This window comes from Sphaerulina musiva, assembly GCF_000320565.1.
Source record: "Sphaerulina musiva SO2202 unplaced genomic scaffold SEPMUscaffold_9, whole genome shotgun sequence".
NCBI lineage: Eukaryota > Fungi > Ascomycota > Dothideomycetes > Mycosphaerellales > Mycosphaerellaceae > Sphaerulina > Sphaerulina musiva.
In genome coordinates this window covers 910,297-931,974 of record NW_016017391.1, presented here as the reverse complement: position 1 = coordinate 931,974, position 21,678 = coordinate 910,297, and the positions used below count along the sequence as shown (strand labels likewise).

The following is a 21,678-nucleotide window of genomic DNA, read 5'->3' as shown; positions in this document are numbered from 1 at the left end:
CGCCTGATCCCAATATTTTCTGCTCCAATTCTTATATCTAGATTTCGCCATTCTCCCTAGAGCTTTCCGGCTCGTAGGAGAAATGACGGCCTCATCCATCATCATCGTCATCTGCTGCTGATGATGCTCTTCTTCAATGTGTCGTGGAATAGGTTCCCATTCGGGAAGATTTGCCCATTCTTGTTGCCAAGCGGAGGGGATGGGGGTCCATGTGGGTAGGATGTTCCATTGAAGTTGTGAATTTGATGGGATTTCTTGCCAGTCGTCTAGGATGGGAAGGATTGAGGTTGAGGGGTGGGGATGTTGTACTGCGGTGGTGGTGGTAGTCATTGTTGTTGGAGGGTCTGCTGGGGCACGAATGAGTTCTTCGATTGTGGTGGGAGCTGGAGGCTGGCTTGAGCTTGCGAGTGCTGATGGTTGATGGGTATTTGATGATGTGCTTCGATTGGAGCGAAAGGGTGTCCTTTCTGCTGGCGGCACATGCTGCTGTCCTGAAGTACTCGTCCTTGCACGATGTGTCGAAGCTGAAGCTAATGTAGATGTAGACGACGTGGGTTGCCTCGTATTGCTTCCGGGACCGGCTTGAGCTTCAGTAGACTGATGGTCCTCCCGTCTTTCCCTATGTCTCTGTCTCGCTGCTTGGCTAGCTCGCTCCGCAGGTGTGTGTTCTGAGGTTCCAGACTGAGAAGCGTCGCCTACTGTACGCCCGGTCGCGCTTGTGCTTACGCCCGCAAGCTGTTCCTGTGTACTCCGCCGGCTAGGGTGCGCGCTTCTGTCAGGTGTTCTTCGAGACGACGTGGAAGTCAAACGCAGAGACTCCTCCACAGCTTGTGTGGACTGTGGCATGGACGATACCTCAGTCGCTCTGCTTAACCTTGACTGCGGTTGAGATGAGACCGCGCTGGAAGTAGGAGACAACACCGACGCTGGCTCAATCGGAGTCTGCGCATAAGGCACGGGATCATTGTACAAATTGTACCCCAGCTCCAACTGATGGACATACCTGATCATCTCCCGAATGTATACAATTTCCTCCAAAATGGCAGAACGTGGTTGACGCAGCCCTGTACTAATCAGGCCTGCTGCGACAGCACATCTCTCACCTCTTCGAACCATAGCGTGTCCATAACAGCCCGGACAGAGCATCCTCCGGCCTCCAATTCCTTCCAACGCCAGTTGGAGAGTGTTTGGCAAGATTCCATTTCGAAGTGCGGGAAACCTATCGTAGATTTGCACGTGGCGGACACATACTCCATTCTGGCATATTCGGTTCGGACACTGGTCATTCAGAAGGTACTTTCGTACGGCGCCGCCAGTCGGCCGGACGAAGACACGATCATTGGGGTTGACATGTTCCGCGAGTGGCGCAATGGGTCCATTTCGCTGGGCCATGGATACCAACGCTCGGCGAACATGGTGGGACTTGAGAACATCGTCCGCATCTTGGATCTGCAGAAGATGAATAATGAGGTGCTCGGGAAGTTCTGAGGTCGGCACTATTGCCACTGATATGCCATGTAGAGGATCGAGACTGTGACTATCGACCTCCACAGCCAGAAGGAGAGTTGATGACTGCTGGAAGGAGCTGACACGTCTAATCAGGATCAAGTGGCCTGGTCGAATGTTGCGTTGCGCGAGATGTGCAGGCGAGTAGAAATGCGACTGGGTAAGCATGGCTTGTTCATCGTATTCGGTGGCCATCTTGTCGTGTCGTGCAGTATGCGATGACCGCGGTGGCTCCGTTCTCAGGTAGGTACTTGCTATGTCTCGGCTTGCTCTGATCGCCCAGCGTATTCAAGAACGCTGCGTTTGCCATGGACATGAATCACGATATATATACCGAGATTGTAGATACTCGCAGCCTTCGTGAAGGCGGCAGCTAAGAGGCAAACATGACATTCTGCTGGCACTACAGTACACTGTATCCTAGGTACCTATCTACCAGCTCAATAGTCGGAATTTCTCGAACTTCTCAGTGATCTGTATGACTTCTGCGTTGGCACAGGGACAGATCAGGCACCCAAGTTCTGCATCACCTCCTGCAGTCAACTGCCGGCGATCGGCTGACCATTGTGGAGCGTATGAGCCTTGCCTCAGGTACCTCCGGAGGTACAGCTCAGCTCAATCGCGTTTCGGCATTATGAACCAAGCTTAGGTGCTTTGCCCCAAGCCTCACCTCAAGGAGTCGTCTCAGTGTCGCGAGCAGCTCATTCCCAGGTTGTCATTGATTGTCTTGCTTTCCATGAGTTGCGAACTCGCTCTCCAGGACCAGAAACTAGACCAGCATGCAGAATATCTACACAATCATGCGCAGTGAAACTCGCTTGTCCTACTGCCGTGTATGCCCTCCTGCCCACGGGATCACAAGACTGTGACCCCACCCAGTGCACCGACAAGGCAGGCAAAGAAGACCTGCTGGTGACGTTGATGCAAGAAAGAGGCTGGCCTCGGGGCGAATCGATGTTTGTCGCATAATGATTTCTTCTGGCGCATGGTGCATGGACGAGGAGAGGCGACAACCCTCACCGCGTATGCCGGCGATATGGCAGAGGTCAGGTTGATTGAAGCTGGCCGAGATCGATCTCTCGTTCATCAGCACGAGCTGCTGCATGCGCTCTGAGTTGGTGTTGGGCTAATACACAAGGTAAGCAGACGTTGTTCACCAATGGCACTTTCCACAGTTGATGCGTCGTCTTGTAGACATAATCTAACTGCGACGGACGCAGAATGTTAGTTCGGCTCGAGTTGGACTCTGTTGGAGGAGATGGGTGCTCATGGATGTCGAAGTGGACAGTTGTCATGCCAGGTTGGGTTGTCTTGAGTTTTCAGCGATCTCCCCCTACGATATAGGTAGCGCACAGGGCGACCCATCGTACTAGAATCTCACATACTGCAACAGACTAGGAGGTAGGAGGTACATCTACTCTACCCAAGCAGGTCTGATAATACCTGTGTTCGGCGCGTGTGGTAGACGGATTGCGAAGATACCGTCCGTCCGTCATGCCGCCGCATGCGTCCCCTTCGTTCCCCCTGACAAACGAGTACGATGGTGTGACCTTGACCATTGCAGTGTCTGCACAGCCACAATTGTCGGCGCGCGCGACACTACTTGGTACCGCCGTTTGAGTGCATATTATTCTGGTCGGCTACTTTGAACGTGGAATGATGAATCCCATCTCGGGCCTTAGTCCTTTCCCATGACGCCATGAATATGGAGCTCGCGTAGAACTACATGTACATAGCGGAGACAGCTGCAAGCGGGAAGAGGGGTGGATGGATGGATGGATGGATGAATGGATGAATGGATGAATGGATGAATGGATTGGAGGAATGAGTGGTGGGGCTGAGAAGGTGCCACAAGCTCCACGAAACAGGTGTTCACACAGTGTGTGACGATCAGGTAGCCTCTATAGTGGTGAGGCGCTTGCAAAGTTGCAATCTGTAATCTGTTTGCGCGGGCGTGCAAGGATGTCGGCTTGCGGATCTTGGTCTTCACAGGGGCGGACGTACGTGGCCGAGGCTGAGGCACTACAGATAATGATGAGAAGTCAGGTATCGTGAGCCGCAGGTTGTTCTAAGGTCGGAATGGCATTGCAGTAAGATAGGAGGTAGTAGTATTCCATGTTGTTGAATACGACGGGTGCGAGCTGTCCAAGACTTGAATAGAAGTATCCATGACTCGGGGCAGGGCCCGAGAAGACCCTGCATATCGATGGTTCCTGCCAAGAGTGTCTGAGAGTTGATGGTCGGTGCGATGCAACTGCCGCAGTCCGTGGTGTTTATTACACTTCGCATAGCATACGGGGTTCAACTCCGGGCCTTTTGCGCATCACATCAAACGGTACAGTCGGGAGGAGTGTGAGAGCAGGGCTCGACCATGGAGGCCTCGGCTTAGGGCTACTGGACTCACCACTCGATATGGCTGGCGATGGTCCCCTCTCCAGGTTACTGGAGACAAGCGCCTTGGTTGGTGCGTTGCAAGGCCCTCTAGATGACTCCCCTAGGCTTAAGCCTTAGATGACCCTACTGAGACGACCCTAGAGGACCCTAGAGGACCCTGAATGAGCCTAGATGAGGCTAGATCTAGATGGCGCTAGATTGCGCTGGCTGGCCATGTCTCCTCGACGCTGTCGCCCGTCGGCGCGGCAGTAGCTTAGGCTGTATGCTGTAGCCAGTCAGTGCAGTGTCGAGTGTGTCGTGTGCGTGGGTCAGGATTCAGGATTCAGGAGACAGGCCAATCCTCTCTCGTACTGCGAGTGCGTGTGCGTGTGCACTGGGCTGCGCTGGGCTGGGTCGAGCCGGCGCATGCGAAGTTCGCGAAGGACCGCGTGCGGGCAGGAGCAGGAGCAGGAGCAGGAGCAGGAGCAGGCACTGGCAGGGCAGGTACGCACCTTCCAAGTCCCAGACTCCCAGGGAGGCAGGAGGCAGGCGCAGTCGCCCGAGTCGGCCTGTCTCGCGCTGCTCTCTCTCCCTCCCAGTCCGTCCCTCCCCTTACGTCTCCAAGGGGACTGGAGCAGCAAACGCTATGACTTGTTGTTGCTTGTCGGCCGCACTCATCGGACTTCCCATCACTGCCCTCGCCGCCACTTGCCCACTGTGCTCTGCTTCAAATTGTTGGTCTCGCAACATGCTGATATACCTTCGTTGTTCTCACTCACCATCCACTCGTTAAAACAACATCGCCGCCGCCGCCATGATCACCACCGAACCACGCCCAACTCGTGTCTTCACCCGCCGGCAGATTGAGGGCCTCATCGCCGCCGGCGACACACTGGTCATCGCCGACAGCCATGTGCTCCGTCTCAATGCCTGGCAGGACCTGCACCCGGGAGGACGTCTGGTTATACAACACATGGTGGGGAGAGATGCGACGGATGAGCTGGCTATGTACGTTGTCCATTGGCGCGCTGCTTTATAATCAACCCTCACGCCATTCGCGCCCGCCCTGCGTCTGCTCCGCGGAGACCCTGCGGTATGCAGGACTTATGCAACGCTTGTGCCGTCTTATGTTTATGCCGTCGCGCTTCCGCTTGCTGACCTGACCGTCAACAGCTCGCACTCGCTCGAAACCCTCCAGTCGATGAAAAGATACCGCATCGGTCGAATCGAAGGCGAATGGATCAACTTTGTGCCGCCCATCCAGGGAGGCGTCTTCCAGGCATGTGCCCTCAACGAGAAGGAGGAAGGAGAGCGGCGACTCCGCTACAAGGGTCGCTTGGCCCTGACTGAGATCTCGAAGCTCGACGTCTCACAATGCCCCTACACCGCGAGAGAAGTCCAGGACGCGGTGGACGCCGACGTGGCGAAATATCCATCTCTCGATGCCGCCACGCAGCGCGAAATCACCAACAAGTTCCGCATTCTGCACCAGCGAGTCCACGATGAAGGCTTCTACGACTGTCGCTTCGTGGAGTACGCCAAAGAGATGGTTCGATATGCATCATTATTTGCCCTCTTCGTCGTCTTCCTGCGCAAGGAGTGGTACTTCGTATCCGCATGCTTTCTCGGCCTGTTCTGGCACCAGATCATGTTCACTGCTCATGACGCGGGACATCGAGGAATCACGTAAGATAGCCCTTTCAGAATATCTGCCCTTGGCACCACCCTGCACAACGGCGCTGACTCGCACACTGCAGGCACAACTTCGTGATTGACTCTCTCATTGGAATCTTCATTGGCAATTTCTGCTCTGGTCTCTCCATAGGATGGTGGAAGAGCAGTCACAATGTGCATCACTTCGTGACCAACGATCCCGTACACGACCCGGACATCCAAAACGTACCACTCTTCGTCACCTCGCCAGCCTTCTTCACTGGTATTCGATCGTCTTATTACAATGGCTTCCGCTTTATCTGGAATGCCGCCGCCGACTGGGCAGTGAAGTACCAATGCTACACGTACTATCCCATCATGACCGTCGCCCGCTTCAACCTCTACTTCCTTTCCTGGGCCCACCTGCTCTCCAGGCGTTCCATCACGCGTGGCAGTGCCTCCTGGACACGATCCGTCGAGATCATTAGCATAGCCTGCTACCTCTACCTCTACTTCTACGTCCTGCTCTGGTGCAACGTGCCCACCTGGTCGAGCCGCGCCATCTTCCTCTTTGCCAGCCATCTTATCACCATGCCACTCCACGTCCAAATCACCCTTTCGCATTGGGGAACCAGCACCTCCGATTTGGGTCCTGGGGAGGCTTTTGCGCAGCGCCAGCTCCGGACCACCATGGACGTTGCTTGTCCTGCGTGGCTGGATTTCATCCACGGAGGCTTGCAGTTTCAAGCGGTTCATCATCTCTTCCCGCGAGTGCCAAGGCATAACTTGCGTAAGCTACAAGAGCTCGTCAGAGAGTTTTGCGAGGAAACGAAGATCGACTATCTGATTTTGGGCTTCATGGACGGTAACAAGGACGTTTTGAGCAAGTTGCAGCAGGTTGCCGATCAGGCAAAGTTGATGGCTGCCTGTCAAGCGCATATGGCTTCTACAGGCGAGAGCGGCTTGCATTGATTTGATTTTCTTTTTTTTTCCAATTCTCGATTGGACGTCTGAAGCATAGCGAAAAAGTTTGAGATTGCATTCAGCGGAGGAGTTAGCATATGTACTTGTAAGTGTGTACAGTACTGGGAAGACGTGTTTTACATAGCAATCGTGACGAACAACGATTACTCTAGACATCAAGAATATTGGTCAGACCAAAACTTGCCTACCCCCTCGTCGCTGACTCGCCTTATTCCTTGACTCCTCTATAGAGACCTATTACTATAAACCTATCTGACTATCAGGTAGCGTAGCTACTAACAAGTTTCTAAAAGTATACTAGATCTAATTTCAAAAGACTCTAAAATATATACTACAAGTATAAGTCTACCTTATCTCTGAAAAGTTATACTATAAGTATAAGTCTATCTAACTATTAAGTAGCGTAGTTACTAATAGGTTTCTAGAAGTATACTTACTCTTATATTAATATACTCTAAAAGTTGTATTATAAGTATAAGTCTATCTAACTATTAAGTAGCGTAGTTACTAGTAACTTTATAGAAGTATACTTACTCCTATCTCGATTATCTCTAAGAGTTATATTATAAATATAAGTCTATCTAGATATTAAGTAGCGTAGTTACTAACAAGTTTCTAGAAATATACTTCCTAAGTTCTTTTATCTTAATTATCTCTAAAAAGTTATATTATAAATATAAGTCTATCTAACTATTAGATAGCGTAGTTACTAACAGATTATTAGAAGTATACTTACTTAACTTACTCTTATCTCGATTATCTCTAAAAGTTATATTATAAGTAAAAGTATATCTAACTATTAGGTAGCGTAGTTACTAACAGGTTTCTAGAAGTATACCTACTCGGTACTCCTATCTCGATTATCTCTAAAAAGTTATACTATAAATATAAGTCTATATAACTATTAAGTAGCGTAGTTACTAACAGGTTTCTAGAAGTATACTTACTCTTATCTTAATTATCTCTAAAAGTTGTATTATAAATATAAGTCTATCTAGCTATTAGGTAGCGTAGTTACTAACAAGTTTGTAGAAGTATAGTTACTCTTATCTTACTTCTCTCTAAAAAGTTATATTATAAACATAAGTCTATTTAAATATTAAGTAGCGTAGTTACTAGTAGATTGTTAGAAGTATACGGTATACCTACTCTTATATTAGTATACTCTAAAGTCTAAGGCAAGTACTATATATCTGTCTATATATTAGGTAGTATCTAGACTTACTAATATCTAGAAAAACATTATTAATTTATTATAATTACTACTTAATTAAAGCACTCTTAGTATCTCTAGTATCCCTTAAATAAGTAAAATTTATCTATCTAAACATTCGAGAGCGCGGTTTCTACTAAGTTTTTCGAAACATTCCTAGACTCCTAGTATTAGAAGAGTTACTACTAATTTTTTTTAAAGTACTCTTAGTATCTCTAGTATCTCTTAAATAAGTTAAATTTATCTATCTAAACATTCGAGAGCGCGGTTCCTACTAAGTTTTTAGAAATATTCTTAGTATTAGAAATATTCTTAGTATTAGAAGAGTTCTTTTTTAAAGTACTCTTAGTATCTCTAGCATTCCTTAATTTATTAAATAAGTAAAATTTACCTATCTAAACATTCGATAGCGCGGTTACTACTAAGTTTTTAGAAACATTCTTAGTATTAGAAGAGTTCCTACTTTTTTTTTAAAGTACTCTTAGTATCTCTAGTATCCCTTAAATAAGTAAAATTTATCTATCTAAACATTCGAGAGCGCGGTTACTTCTATGTTTTTCGAAACATTTACCGTTTATAGTATTAGAAGAGTTACTACTAATTTATTTGAAACATTCTTAGTATCTCTTAGTATACCTTAAAACAAGTAAAATTTATTATTTAACTAGTCGAAAATTCGATAGTATAGTTACTACTTAGTTCTTCGAAGCATTCTTAATATTAGAAGATTTACTAGTAATCTTTTTAAAACATTCTCGGTATCTTTCTATATACCTTAAAATAAGTAAAATAAGTGAAATTTACCTAGTTAAGAATCCGATAGCGCGATTACTACTATGTTTTTCGAAACATTTACCGTTTATAGTATTAGAAGAGTTACTACTAATTTATTTAAAACATTATTAGTATCTCTTAGTATACCTTAAAAAAAGTAAAATTTACCTAGTCGAAAATTCGACAGCGCGGTTACTACTCAGTTCTTCGAAGTATTCTCGGTATTAGAAGAGTTACTAGTAATTTTTTTAAAACATTCTCGGTATCTCTCCGTATACCTCGAAACAAGTAAAACAAGTGAAATTTACGTATTTGAAAATTCGATAGCGCGGTTACTACTAAGTTCTTCGAAGTATTCTCGATATTAGAAGAGTTACTAGTAATTTTTTTAAAACATTCTCGGTATCTCTCTATATACCTCGAAACAAGTGAAATAAGTGAAATTTACCTAGTCGAAAATTCGATAGCGCGGTTACTACTGAGTTCTTCGAAGCATTCTCGGTATTAGAAGACTTACTAGTACTTTTTTCAAAATATTCTCGGTATCTCTCCGTATGCCTCGAAACAAGTGAAATAAGTGAAATTTACGTATTTGAAAATTCGACAGCGCGGTTACTACTAAGTTCTTCGAAGTACCTATACTTAAGAGAAGTGAAGTTGAGAATGTCGAGTCTCTATAATATATACAAAACTTTTTGCCTAATTCAGCTACGTAAGAGCGGCTCAGTGCTCACTGAGAGCGGAGATAGTTCCCTCATCGTCCTCGATAATCGGCTTCACATCCGAAAGGAAAAGCGGATTCGTCGAGGTGCCATCTGTAACTAGCGAGGCATAGTGGTTAGTAGGAAACTGGAGCGATGCTCTGGGAAGGCTCAGTAGACTTACCACCCATGTTGAACCCAAGGTCTGCGTCACCGATAACACTATCGACTTGGTCCGGAAAAGTCTCATGAAGGTTGTCGAACATCCCCCATTCCAGGTTTGCGCCCGCAGAAGCTGGGAAGATCGAGCTGCTATTGTATGGCATTGTCGCAGCGCCAGTCCCGAAGTTCTGGCCATAGGTCCCAAATGCGTGGTTGGTACCCTGGTTGGCAGCGGGAAACATCGAATTGAAAGTGGGATATGTTTGCTGGTGTCCGCCATGAGAAGAGGGCCGGAACGGAGCGTTCTGGCTCCAGGAGGGCTGACCTGCAGGCAGACGTTGTGGAAGAGAGGATTCGAACATCGGGATAGGGTTCTGAACGTTACCACGGGCCGAGTTGTAGCCAGAGGTAAGGTAGGTCATCGATGCCGGCTGAGAGAATGTGATCTCGGGCCCGGTATTGTCCCGATGGATGCTGAGGCCGGTACGACGCTTGTTCGGGCGTGCTTGGTAGGTAAGATTGTCGTCCTCATCTTCGGGACCCTCGTAGTAGAGACCTCTGTTCGTACGGGTATACAAAGGAGCGGTAATCTGGCTGCTACGAGTGACCCGGCCTGTATTAGGCTCCTTCTTGACAAGAGGCTGGCGAGCCTTACGGCGTGGACGTTTCTTGTCTTGCTGTTCTGGCTCTGGCTCTGACTCGCCCTCGATCAAACTATCGTCTGAAGGTGGAAGACCGTCGATAATGCGCGTCTTGCGAAGGGCGCCAGCAGAGTCGTAGATGCACTCGGTGGGATAGACATTCTGACTGGTGTCCTTCAGTGCTTGTAAGACCCATGCCTCCTTCTTCTGATTACGTCGACGCTTCATGTCTGGCGTTGCAGAGTCGAAAAGGCCCATGCCTTTCCAGAAGATGCCCTTCAGCTTGGCGTTATCATTTTCAAGCTCGACATCTTCGCCGCCATATTCGGACGCCTCGTCGAAAACCGGTAGAATAGTAACACTATTATCAACGCGTCGGCGTAGTGCTCGCTTCGGGGCTGATAGAAAAGAGTCGTCGTCGTCGTCGTCCTCGAAGCTGCTTACGCTTTCTTGCTTAACCGTACTGGGTGAGTTGCTGAGGTATGATCCGTGACCCCAACTCGCCTGCGTCGGTGCCAAGGCGCGATGGAAGTTGGCGGGATCGAAATAAGACAGCGGTGTGGCTGAGTAGGATGTCGACGCAGGACCTCTACGGTTGAGCTGTGGGTCAAGCAGGCTTCGTCCTGATGGTCGACGGACATTTCGGGAGCTTCTTGGGACAGGAGTGTTCCGTGTGGAGTTTGTATTCGCTGCGGTACGATGGTCAGCAAGAAATGCGGCAAAGGCAAAGAATGTGCCGCACTCACGAGTTGATCGACGAGATGTGCTTCCAACTCTGGCCTTCTTCTTATCCTTCTGGCTCATACGCTCTCTCATTAAGTCTTCCAAGCCATAATCGGCGTACCACTGCTCGTAGGTGTCCACAGTGTCCTGCGCTTCGGCATCTGTGCCAGCCTGGACTTGGAGCTTGTAGTACGCAGCGAGGTGGCCTTTGCTCTGGATGTGGGTAAGGAGATGGCTGATATCGGAGAAGTCCGGCCGTCGTGGGCAAACATTGCAACTGAGGGGAATATCTTGGGGAATAAGTTGTGCAGGATCCCCTTGTAGCAAGTTCATGCGAGGCAGCAATCGGCAGCCGATCTGCGAATTTCGGTGACCTGAGTGGGTCTACCGAGTGGGCGTATCGAGTGTAGTGGGCGAGCGGGCGGGCTCTGGAGCTCTTGCTACTATCGCTGGCGAAGGAGTGACGGCGGCGGTGGCGGCGGCGGCGGCGACGAAGTGTCGTGGTCGATTATTGCGTGCTGGAAGCAGCTAATGAGTATGCTCTGAACGCTCAAGACGGCAAATCCAAAAGGAGGGACGAACGAGTAGAGATCGAAAAGAAGGAGTTGGTAGTGAAGTGGACGTCGAGGAGGGGAGAGACGAGTTGTAAGGACAGGAGGACGGTAGCAGCCCGTGCAGGCGACGACTGCTATTGTTGATTGCGCTCGTTGGGAAGGAGTATTTGTGTTGTCCGATGTGTTGCTGCACCTGACAGTTTTGCTGTGCTTGCCGTGTGTGTGTTCGTAGATTTTGAAAGTGGAAGTTGTGAACACCGAACTCGCAGCGGAAACACCATTTCGTTCGCATTGGAGCACGCTAGCGCCTCGCCTAACATTCACGCTAACAAAGTTACGTCTCTTCACTTGGTGAGGTGTGCTCCCTCCTCAATACCTCAGGTACTGTAGCACTTGCGTATGCTATCGAAACCCGTCAGCCACAGTAGCAAATAGAAAGGCGTCAAAAGAGCACGTGCAGCATACTAGGCAGCTTCAACTCAAGTGAGATAGCGCCGACTTTGCACATGCGTGTGAACATAACAATAGCTCTGCTTACCGGTCTTCAGCGGAGATAGCCGTAATGTATAGGAGAGCCACGTGCCAACAAGAGAAGAGGTTGAACTGAGGTGAAGCAGCAACGACAATACACGTGCGTGTGGATAATAGCGCTGCCTACTTGTAAGGTAGGTACCGCCGTACCGGTTTTGCAATCAACTGGGAGAACCGAGGAAACAGGGAGACTTACGTACTACAGAGAGGTTGAGCTCAAATAGATCAACCCCGACTGTGCATTCGGGTCAAGACAATACTTTATCGCTACTTCTTTAGAGGTTTTTGAAGACATCCGCAGTGCTAGAGTAAGCTCAACTTATATCAGCTATGTATATGCGTATAGATATCGCTTCGCGTACCTTTACGAATTATTACGGTAGCCGTAGCTTTAAGAGATCAGAATCGTCCACGTGCTGTAACAATACCAGAAAGCAGAAAGATCGATCGCAGTTCAAGTCGTGCTGGTTATGCATTTGCCGTCTAGATATCGGATTAGTTCAGCTTCGGACGTTACCCTAGAAATAGCTATAGCGTCAGTGGATATCAGAACGTCTGTGTACGAGAGCTACTACCGGCAGTCGGCAGACATCTTTATGTTATAAGCTATTGTAGCATTTACGCAGCTCTGGAAACGCAAAGGCCAATTGTCTGAAGCTTAACGTCTATCTCCTCTCACATTGTAGCCCGGCCTCATGAAAGCTCAGCACGGGTTATTAGATTGCAAGAGGTGTTTCAAGAGTTTGCCAGGTCTTAGTGGAGAACTTCAGTGCCTTAACAAGGACTAGACAATGAAATCTTGATAGCAGCATCCTTCCTTGTATAGAATTGGACGCCTTTGTTCTGATCTGAAGTCTACGCTGTGCACAAATTCAGGCAAATTCCATAGAGCCACAAGCTCAAGAACCGCGTTTCTTTGTGCAAGGTGCGAAGTCCGCAAGCTAGCAATGCGGATCACGAAGAGAGCCGGAGTATTATGACTCGAGGTGGGTGAGTCAAGTAGCAGCGGAAAGTACACGATATGGACCTCTTTCGTTCCTGTACCAGTTCCTTGAACCAAGATGAGAAGTTGACATAAGCTTTATGGCGTACGTCCAAGAACTCTGTTGGTAATGTGTTTCGGCATACAGCTGCCGCGTAAGATCAGTTAGACTCTCTGTTCCAGAAACGCAGACAAGAGTAAGAATAGCCAGAGTGATATCACTTACTAAGCGGGATCAACCTCCAATAGACCGGGATGCCCGAGCAAGCTGAGACCCGCTGTTCCGAAACAAGTGTGGAAGACATCAACCATATCCCCGGGCCTGTCAGCAAAGCCGCCTTGGTCGGGGTCCTGACATTGCAGGATGAACTTTATGAGCTTGTCTTTGTCGATCCAGTGCAGACGGTCAATCATGGCCAAACTCGTTAGTACCCACCAACTGTAGCACACATCTACGAGCTTCTCTGGTCTGCCATTCAGACCGCCACTTGGCAACTGGCGCTCGGAAAGCCATGCGCCCAGACGATCTTTACCCTCTTCACCAAGATAGGCGTCGACCTCGCCAGCGATAGCCAAAGCCCCCAGGCATGTGAACACTTGCCCCGAGTGCGATTCCGCGCCTGGGGCGACTCCAAAGCCACCATCGAAGTTCTGACACGCCTTGACATACTCTGTGGCGGCATTCAAGTCGATCAAGGGGGGCTCTTCCGGTCGTTGATGTGGAAGCATACCGAGCAGCGAGAGCGCATTGAGAGCTGCGTAGAGGAAACGTGAATCAGTCTCGCCCCATCTGTCTCCGGCAAAGGTGCCATTTGCCTGCTGCAGCTGTGCCATGTACTTTGCTATCTTCATCTTGCCATTCGGTATCTTCTGTTCAAGCTCTTTGAAGCCATCAATCATAGCCAGTATTTGCACAGCAGAGACGGTGTAGAGCATGTGAGGATCATGCCCTGGTGCTGCGCCAAAGCCTCCGTTGTCGTGTAGACAGCTTAAGACATATTCCAGCAAGCCCTCTCGAGGTAGTGCGTCGGGATGGCCAAGTAGGTGCAATGATGCCAGCCCCCAGTAGATGCCGCTGATGCGTAAGTGTTCGGTGAGGTGGTATTCGAGCTCATCTCTGCGCTACTGTTTCGTCAGTGTCAGCCGGCGTCGTGCGAGCGTGTGTAAAGAGTCGTACACTGTCGAGGCTTTGAATGTACGATACGTGCTTGTCCACAACGAGCTGGAGCTCATCCGGGAGCTGCGCTGCTGCGCCGCCGCCTCGACCCGGGCCTGCCGCCAAAGACATGTCGTGGTGTTGATGATGCTGCTGGTGATGATAAGAGTGATGTTGGAAACAGGTACAGCAGAACTAGCTTTCCTTGGTTGGTGCGGTTGGGCTGGACTGGGCAGCGCGTGCTAAAATGACGCCTACTAGACAGGATCGATGGCAGGGAGGAGGCAGCGGTAATCCACGCATCCGGCTGTACCGCTCCAGCATAGAAGAAGGCCGGCACGCACTTTCGGGGTCTCGCAGGAGCGCAGACTGCCTTAGTGCGCGAGCACGTCTTTACGGAGGGAAGTGTCCTGTCAAGCGCGCGATCAAAGGAGGAGGTAATGTAGTCGAGCGTAGCGGGCAGCTGGTGTAGGTGGTAGTGTTATTTTAGGTCGGCGTCCGGGTCCATGCTGCTCGGCAAAGGCGCGAGTAAAAGTACCGCCTAGTTTCTGCTAGACGCCAGGAACACGAAAGTGGAGATGGCGAGATGATGACAGGGGCATGCTGCATTTCGACTCTCCTCGTCCCGCTCGGCGGCCAAAGCCAAAGCCAAACTGTCCGGTCCGCGTTGTGTTTCGAACGGCACAGGACCAACAGCAGCAGCGGTGCACTGATCTGAGGGCGGTGTTCACAGCGGTGAGCCATCGTCGTTGGACAGTGAGTGAGGAGGCATACGCACGACTGGTCCGAGACACCTTGCGACGGCACAGCCAGACAGCAACGCAACGCAGCAATACCCCCCAAAGGTACCCACCGCCATTCCCACCACCGCCCCTTACTGCACAACACCATTGGAGCCCCCCGGCGCACGTGAGGTTCCTGTCGGACGACGACACCCTCCACTGCTACCGTACCTCAGTCAGCGCTGTCGCGGTGCGCACTCGCCAGCTCCACTGCCACCAGCTCAAGCTGGCTAGGAGTCGTCTCCGTGCTCACCCACAAAGAAAACGCCCACCCTCAACGCAACGCTGCCAGTGACACCGACCTCTCACTCACCTGCGCGCCTGAGCCCGAGTCGCACAGCAGGCCCAGCCGGCGCCAGCGATACCACCGCGGGCGCATACGCGCAGAATAGCGGCCTTTGTTCTGTGACAGCCGTCAGTCATTGTCTCGCGCCTAGCTGCAATCTCCCGTCCATTGAGGCACTGTGGTCTGGCAATAGCAACGGCGGAAGTGCCACTGCATGTAGCCTGCTTCACCTCCTGCACGCCTGGTCTATCTGCAGCCTGCACACATACCCCCCCTGGTGCCCTGCCGCCGACAGCTGTCCAGGGCAATTTTGGGACGACATAGGCCTCGATGATTGAGATGCCACGGCACCCCAAACCACAAGAGCTGAAGCTCAGCGAGAGAGGAATACGAGAGAACCGAGTGCAGCCTGGGCCGAATAGCAGCCCCATAAACCTGCAGGGGGTCGATTTGGGTTCTTTTGGAGGCGGCTTTGAACACGACGTGGCGGCAGGACTGACACCTTTGCCCAAAGACCAGCCCAAATATCCGCAATCGCCGCCGGCGTCTCCACGAGCACACAATCGGGAGTCGTCGAAGAATTTGCTCAGCAGCTTCAGGAACAAGTTAACAAACGAGCAGGAGGAAAGGAAGCACTCGCGACAAGTGAGAACCGAGAAGGACGAATACCGACCGGCGACGAGTTCGATGTCGAAGATATACCATCTGAGGAACAACCCGGGCAGCACGCCTGAGTTGAGCTTGGTGGGAAGTCAAGAGGCAATATCAAAGCGATCTTCCGAAAGTAAGTTGTGTGAATGAGGCCCTGTGTGAATGAGCCCCAATGTGCACGCCTTCGCGCGAATGTGTGAGATTTTGTGCCCACGTGCGCGTGAGATTCAGAATGCTTATATATGGAGCTTGCTGCCGCCTTGCAGATATTGACGCTACCTACAATATCGACGAAAGTGCCATCGTCGATGTTTTGCGCGCTCTGAGAGCACCAGCTGACCATCTAATCTGTAGGCGAAGCCCCAGCATTACCTGCTAGACCGCAGCCGACACCGAAGCACAGTCAAGACAGTACGAGTTCAAGGACCAGGCCCGATAGCAAGAAAGAGAACAAGAGTCTTCTTGGTCGTATGGGAAGGCGAGCGTCCGTAAGGAGGGGCTCAAACGTCACAGGGTCGAGACCAGCGACACTTAACGAAAACGGCGACGACAGTCAAAGTGGTGACGGCAATCTGCATGGTAAGAACTCGTTCGAGCAGCAACCGCAGACCGCACCCGTGGATAACGACTGGCCCGGGTCTGACGCAAGGATGAAGAGCAAGCACAGAGACGACAAGCGGGGGAAATCAGAAGAGCGACTGGAGCGAGCAATGGCTGCGCCCAGCCAAGAGAATCTGTCGTCTTCTTTCCCCAAATCCAAGGATAAGAAAGAGGGGCACGGTTTCATGAGCGGACTGAAGAAGGCGACAGGTGGCTTTCTCGGACGCACCAAGAGTGATTCCAAAGCTCACGTACCGGACAGTGAGTACGTGATCAAGGTCATCAACCTTCCACTGGTTGAGCAGACTCGTGCCACGCGGATCAGCAAAGATTTGGCGTCGTGTCGCGATAAGACGGAGTATTGGATGCCAGCCCTGCCTTGGCGATGCATTGAGTATGTTGCAGTCCACGTGAATATAACAGGAAATAGTGGCTAACTTGTGTAGCTATTTGAACACCAACTGCGAAATGGAAGGATTGTATCGAGTTCCTGGTAGTGGACCGCAAGTGAAGCATTGGCAGCGCCGCTTCGATCAAGAGCTTGACATTGATCTTCTGGACGCCGACATCAAAGACACCAATGAGATCGCAAGTATGCTCAAGGCCTGGTTCCGCGAACTGCCCACGGAGGTCATGCCTGCATCGCGACAGAAGGCATTGGGTGCACAACTGGAGAAGCAGAACCCGAACTACAGAAACCAAGGCCAAGAAGCGCCACAGTTGCTACGCGATGCGCTTTCGGAGCTTCCACCCTTCAACTACTACCTGCTGTTCGCTATCACATGCCACTTGTCTCTCTTACTGACGAACAAGGACAAAAACAAGATGGACCTCAACAATCTGGCGGTGTGCGTTGGGCCTTGCTTGAACCTTGAGCGATGGCTGTTCAATTATCTGGTGGGAGACTGGCGACATTGCTGGCAAGGATGCTTCACCGAGAAGGAGTTTCTCAATGTAGAGAGGCTTGTCGAAGACGGTCATGATCCCGAAAAGCTCCAGGGACAGGAGAAGAAGCTCTTCAGCGATCAGCAGTCGCTCTCTAACAGCTTATGGTCTAACACACTTGATGATGATGCCTCGGTCGACGATCGTGCCATCAGCAGCGGCAGCAGTAACCAGCAAAGTAGCAACTACGACCGCGCAACTTCACACGCTGATCTGCCCTCTCGCAACAACGGAAACCCAACGACTTATCTTCCTGCTGGTGCCAACGCATATGGCAATGCCAGTCACGGTCTTGGCATTGAGCAAGAGATACAGAGACCTTCCACGTCCCAAGGAAACCCGAACATGGCCAACACGACTGGCAAGCAGCCACCACCGCCTCTCGTCAGCAAATCGAGGTCCAACAGCACAACGCCACGAATGGGCCACCAGCGTAGCCGAAGCGACTTGCCCCCCACCACTCCTATTAAGACGAATGCCGACTTTGGCTTTCCTGTCCGTCCTTCGTCGCGATCATCCGTTCGCCGAGCATGATGAGCCACAATGCAAGTCACTGCAGTACCTACAACGAACTGGCTGATGCTTGTCATTGATCACCGCGGGAGATTGGAACTTTGTTTCATAGCTCCAAGCGTGATGGCAGCGATGCCAACTTCGATACCTTCCAGGCACAGCATCGACCACGATGACGGCGGTCCATAGTTACACCCTTTTTTTCTCTGATACTCAATTTGTTGCGCTCGTGGTGGCGAGCGATAAGAGCGATGGCGTCGACGATACCCCTTTGGCCGCGGTTGTATCAGCGGGAGGTTTTTTTTCACTACTGAACGGGAGCATAGGCGCTGGGCGCTAGGCGCAGATGATGGGGACACGAAAGATTTTGATGCGTCTTTTGAGGATGAGTTGCGATGCTAGCATCAATGCCTACTTACTCCTAAGGTCTTCTCGCATGTCTCGCTTGTCTCGCTTGAAGATGTTAGGCTGGGGAGCGCGAACCTACCTCTTTCGTATGGTGTGTTTTAAGCACGGACTGTGAGGCCACAAGGCCTGTGTACGATTACAGCGAGAGCGAGATGAATTGAGACGTGTCATGTAAGGCTCTTTTGAGCTTATCCTTTTCTTGTCACATGATCGAACCACTGCACACACTCCGTCAACGCAATGTGAAGCTTGAGTACCTTAATGCTGCGGTCCTCGATTGAAACCTCAGATACAATTAACGGACGGTCAGCTACAGTGGCGTATTCGCATTCACTCGGACCAGACAATCACCGGGGCTCACGTCGAAATCTCACCTGGGAACAATAGCAAGCACGGATTCCTCAATGGCGTTAACCGCGAAAGCAGCAGACGCTCATGGTAGCAGCAATTCTGAATACATCCAAAGCCTAGAAAAGTATCTTCCGACCGATCCCGCTACCAGCCATCAGCCTGCCTTTCGACATGGAGAAGACCATTCGCAACCGCATCGGGCGGCATGACTCCGTCACTGAATACCATGACGACGAGGATCAGAGAGCTGCCGATTCTGAGCTTTGCAATGAGGCAGATGGGTTCGAGGATGGCCAGGAGGCAGCGGTTCGCATCTGCAAAAATAATGAAATTGTCGCTCTTGTCAGCTAACGCTCTCACAGTTACCACCACCACCATCATCATCATCATCATCATCATCATCATCATCATCACCACCATCAAACCGAGTCTGCCACGATCCAACTCTGCTCGAGCGCATTCTCCACCACAACTCTCCTCTCGACACCCGTAGCGTCGCCCAAGACCTCTTCCGTGCCAGCCGCGTGAACAAAACCTGGCGAGCCACCATCAAGAACTCCGACATCCTCCAGCGCCTGATGTGGTTCACACCCAGCCTCAAACAACCCCCCGCTCAATTCGACCATACGAAAACCACCTTCGTCCACTTCAACCCCATCCTCTGGCCCGTCCAGCCTCGCAAATGTACCGTAGATGTGTCCAATCACATGCTCAGCACAGGGAGTCGCGGACCGGGCAGTTGGCGGAGGATGTTAGTCGCTTCGGCGAGTCAATGTCGATTTGGGGTGATGGTCAAGGTCGAAGGATGTCGTGTCGCATTTGTGCAATGTGATGCGAGCGTCACAGTGGGGAAACTTTTGGATTTGGCGAGACATATGCTGGGTACGAGGGATGGCTTGGGACTCTACTACTATGATGATGATGGTAAGACTGCGGAGGAGCAGGGTGGACGTTGCTTTTGTCCGTTGCCGGAGGAGCTTCCTCCTATGGGGCAGAGGTGCGAGGTTTGTTTTGGATATATGGTCTGATGGATATCAGTATGGGCGACTGAGGATGGACCGGGCGGTGTTCCCTGTGCTCGCAGGTGAGCGTGAGCGAGAAATAGGGAGAAACATGGTGAGTGCATTCGGCTGGATATACCATTCGCTCACGACCACTTCGCGCCAATTGCGTCGTTGCATTTCTCTTGTGCTAGCAAATTCTCGCTTATTGGAGAGAAAAGGCGAGTCGCAAGACAGACCCAAAAGGATGAGCGAAACAAATCACTCCCTTTGCGCGGTCTTTGGTTATATCTATGACTTTACAGGAAATCTTCTCACTAACCACTCCTTAAGAATGCTCGCAATCTCCTCTGGCTTCTCGTACAACACCCAATGCCCGGCTTCAACCACTTTTTCCTCGACATCTTGCACCAAACCCGCCTTTTTCGGATCATCCATCAAATCCGTCCTACAGACCCAATCACCAGTCTGCGCAATATACAACAGCGGCACTTCAATCTTCGATCCATCCTTCTTCTCCACCAGCGCCTTTTCATCCTCAACCATTGTATTATTCTTCAACGAATGATAATACTGCACAGGAGCTTCCAACCCATCCCGACACATCCTCTCCTTGAATCTTTGCAACAGAACAGGATCCTTCGCATAGGGTTTCAAATCCACCCTCTTCCCACCAGCCCACTTCCCTTTCCCCACCACATAATCTTCCATGGCGCCAGGAACACAAAACATCTCTCGCATCCAAATGTCCCGTCCTTCTTCACCCGGTCGATCAGAAAGATACAGTCCATGGTTAACGTCGTAGAATCTTTCAATATTCTTCCTCATAAGATTCGCCGCATCGGGTTTCGTGAAGAAGTTCCAGTATTCCCATTGCGGATATCCAAAACGTTTCTCCGTCAGCACATTCGCAGTGTCGAGATCGAATTTCTCTGAGCTGGGGATCTGATATGCTAAACTCAGTAAACTCAATCCGATACATCGCTGTTTGTGGTAGAGGTAGAAGCGCTGCGACGTGGCCGAACCCCAATCGTGACCAATGGGGATAACGTTATTGGGGACTTTTTCATGGTCGAGAATCTGAGCGATGCTGTGGGCTTGAGCGCGGTAGTTGTAGTATTGCGTGTCCGAAGGTTTGGAGGAGTGGCCAAAACCGAGCAAGTCGAGGACGATGAAGGGATACGGGAGGTTGAGGAAAGTTGGGATTGCGCCTGCCCACATGTATGCATCGTCCGGGTAGCCGTGGACGAACATGAGCGTCGGGACATCTTGATCCAGCTTCTGGTTGAAGTTCGGGGATAGGTAATAGCTATATGTGAGATTGTTGGGTTCTGTGATGATGGACTTGTGCTGGAGCTTGTCCATGTTGGAGATTTGTTGGGCTGCCATGGCCGTGAAAAGGGCTCAATTGACTGATTTCTCGCGCAAAGGGGAAAGGGGTAGAGTACACGTAGGTAGGTTGTGTTTTCATGGTCAACAACATCAATGCTGTATATATAGGTAGGTATGTATATATATTTATGACGTCCGCTTGCCAAGTGGTTACCCCTCCCCTAGTTGTGCGGTACATGTATAACTCAAAAACAGACCAACCACCTACCTACCTGGTAGGTAGGCATAAGTTGCCCACTAGGTAGTACAGTAAATGGCCAAGATATCCCCTGAGACTGGAATCTCACATCTTGTACGACGGGCATCTTCGCAACCGCACTATAAGAACAACTACTCTGTACAAGACATCTTGCTTACAATATATCCTACTGTGGAGAATAATAACCACACCAGCCAGTGCCGAGCAGCAGCTGCATAACTTTATTTATGCCTAGGTGCTAGGTGGTTCTACTCACAGAAACTCGACGTCAATGGCTTCCCTTCTATACGGGCATGTAAGCTTCGAGTTTCCAACTGAGAGCTTTAGGCAGGTCTAGCAATATAACCCTTTTCTGCCTCCTTTTGCCCGAAAGGAAGATACAGCATGCTTTCATGTTCCTCGTGATCTAAGGGAACTGTGATATGGCATCTGATCTGGCAAGCCGTCGTCACTCTTTTGATAATGCGACGGTAATAGCAGAAGAGCTGTTTTCTTAGGTGGTGTTTATGACCAAGTCTTATGCGGTCGAGGAGCATACAAGGTGGAGTTGAGAGGTTGGGCAGACTTTATACCTACCTAGGCTAGGTAGGTATCATC

At 50.4% G+C, this 21,678-nt stretch overlaps 7 protein-coding genes across 7 annotated transcripts; 3 read left to right on the top strand and 4 right to left on the bottom strand.

The window, feature by feature from the left end:
* Window positions 1-107: 107 nt before the first annotated feature.
* On the bottom strand, window positions 108-1,701 carry SEPMUDRAFT_119766 (uncharacterized protein; the record flags this gene model as incomplete). The annotated part of the gene is made up of 2 exons (XM_016901539.1): window positions 108-266; window positions 310-1,701. The coding sequence occupies 2 exons, from the start codon at window positions 1,699-1,701 to the stop codon at window positions 108-110; spliced, it is 1,551 nt and encodes a 516-aa protein (XP_016758158.1).
* Window positions 1,702-4,693: 2,992 nt separating this feature from the next.
* SEPMUDRAFT_71082 (fatty acid desaturase) lies at window positions 4,694-6,630 on the top strand (the record flags this gene model as incomplete). Its single annotated transcript, XM_016909929.1, has 3 exons — window positions 4,694-4,887; window positions 5,053-5,565; window positions 5,637-6,630. The coding sequence occupies 3 exons, from the start codon at window positions 4,694-4,696 to the stop codon at window positions 6,502-6,504; spliced, it is 1,575 nt and encodes a 524-aa protein (XP_016758157.1). The 3' UTR covers window positions 6,505-6,630.
* A 2,482-nt stretch (window positions 6,631-9,112) lies between these two features.
* Window positions 9,113-14,419, bottom strand: SEPMUDRAFT_151100 (uncharacterized protein). Its single transcript, XM_016906595.1, has 7 exons — window positions 13,975-14,419; window positions 13,024-13,919; window positions 12,178-12,945; window positions 11,823-12,118; window positions 10,754-11,686; window positions 9,389-10,696; window positions 9,113-9,324 (listed from the first exon to the last, which is right to left on the bottom strand). Exons 5-7 carry the CDS (start codon window positions 11,061-11,063, stop codon window positions 9,227-9,229), a joined length of 1,716 nt encoding a protein of 571 aa, XP_016758155.1. The 5' UTR covers window positions 11,064-11,686; window positions 11,823-12,118; window positions 12,178-12,945; window positions 13,024-13,919; window positions 13,975-14,419; the 3' UTR covers window positions 9,113-9,226.
* SEPMUDRAFT_119763 (geranylgerany transferase type II beta subunit) lies at window positions 13,023-14,085 on the bottom strand (the record flags this gene model as incomplete). The annotated part of the gene is made up of 2 exons (XM_016901538.1): window positions 13,023-13,919; window positions 13,975-14,085. 2 exons carry the CDS (start codon window positions 14,083-14,085, stop codon window positions 13,023-13,025), a joined length of 1,008 nt encoding a protein of 335 aa, XP_016758156.1.
* Window positions 14,420-14,875: 456 nt separating the features above from the next.
* On the top strand, window positions 14,876-18,316 carry SEPMUDRAFT_151097 (uncharacterized protein). Its single transcript, XM_016906594.1, has 3 exons — window positions 14,876-15,805; window positions 16,027-16,666; window positions 16,719-18,316. The coding sequence occupies exons 1-3, from the start codon at window positions 15,352-15,354 to the stop codon at window positions 17,749-17,751; spliced, it is 2,127 nt and encodes a 708-aa protein (XP_016758154.1). The 5' UTR covers window positions 14,876-15,351; the 3' UTR covers window positions 17,752-18,316.
* Window positions 18,317-18,660: 344 nt separating this feature from the next.
* Window positions 18,661-20,916, top strand: SEPMUDRAFT_158231 (uncharacterized protein; the record flags this gene model as incomplete). Its single annotated transcript, XM_016907778.1, has 4 exons — window positions 18,661-18,831; window positions 19,062-19,493; window positions 19,528-19,605; window positions 19,685-20,916. The coding sequence occupies 4 exons, from the start codon at window positions 18,661-18,663 to the stop codon at window positions 19,739-19,741; spliced, it is 738 nt and encodes a 245-aa protein (XP_016758153.1). The 3' UTR covers window positions 19,742-20,916.
* On the bottom strand, window positions 19,667-20,919 carry SEPMUDRAFT_127745 (alpha/beta-hydrolase). Its single transcript, XM_016902170.1, has one exon. It carries the CDS (start codon window positions 20,853-20,855, stop codon window positions 19,782-19,784), a length of 1,074 nt encoding a protein of 357 aa, XP_016758152.1. The 5' UTR covers window positions 20,856-20,919; the 3' UTR covers window positions 19,667-19,781.
* Window positions 20,920-21,678: the final 759 nt, after the last annotated feature.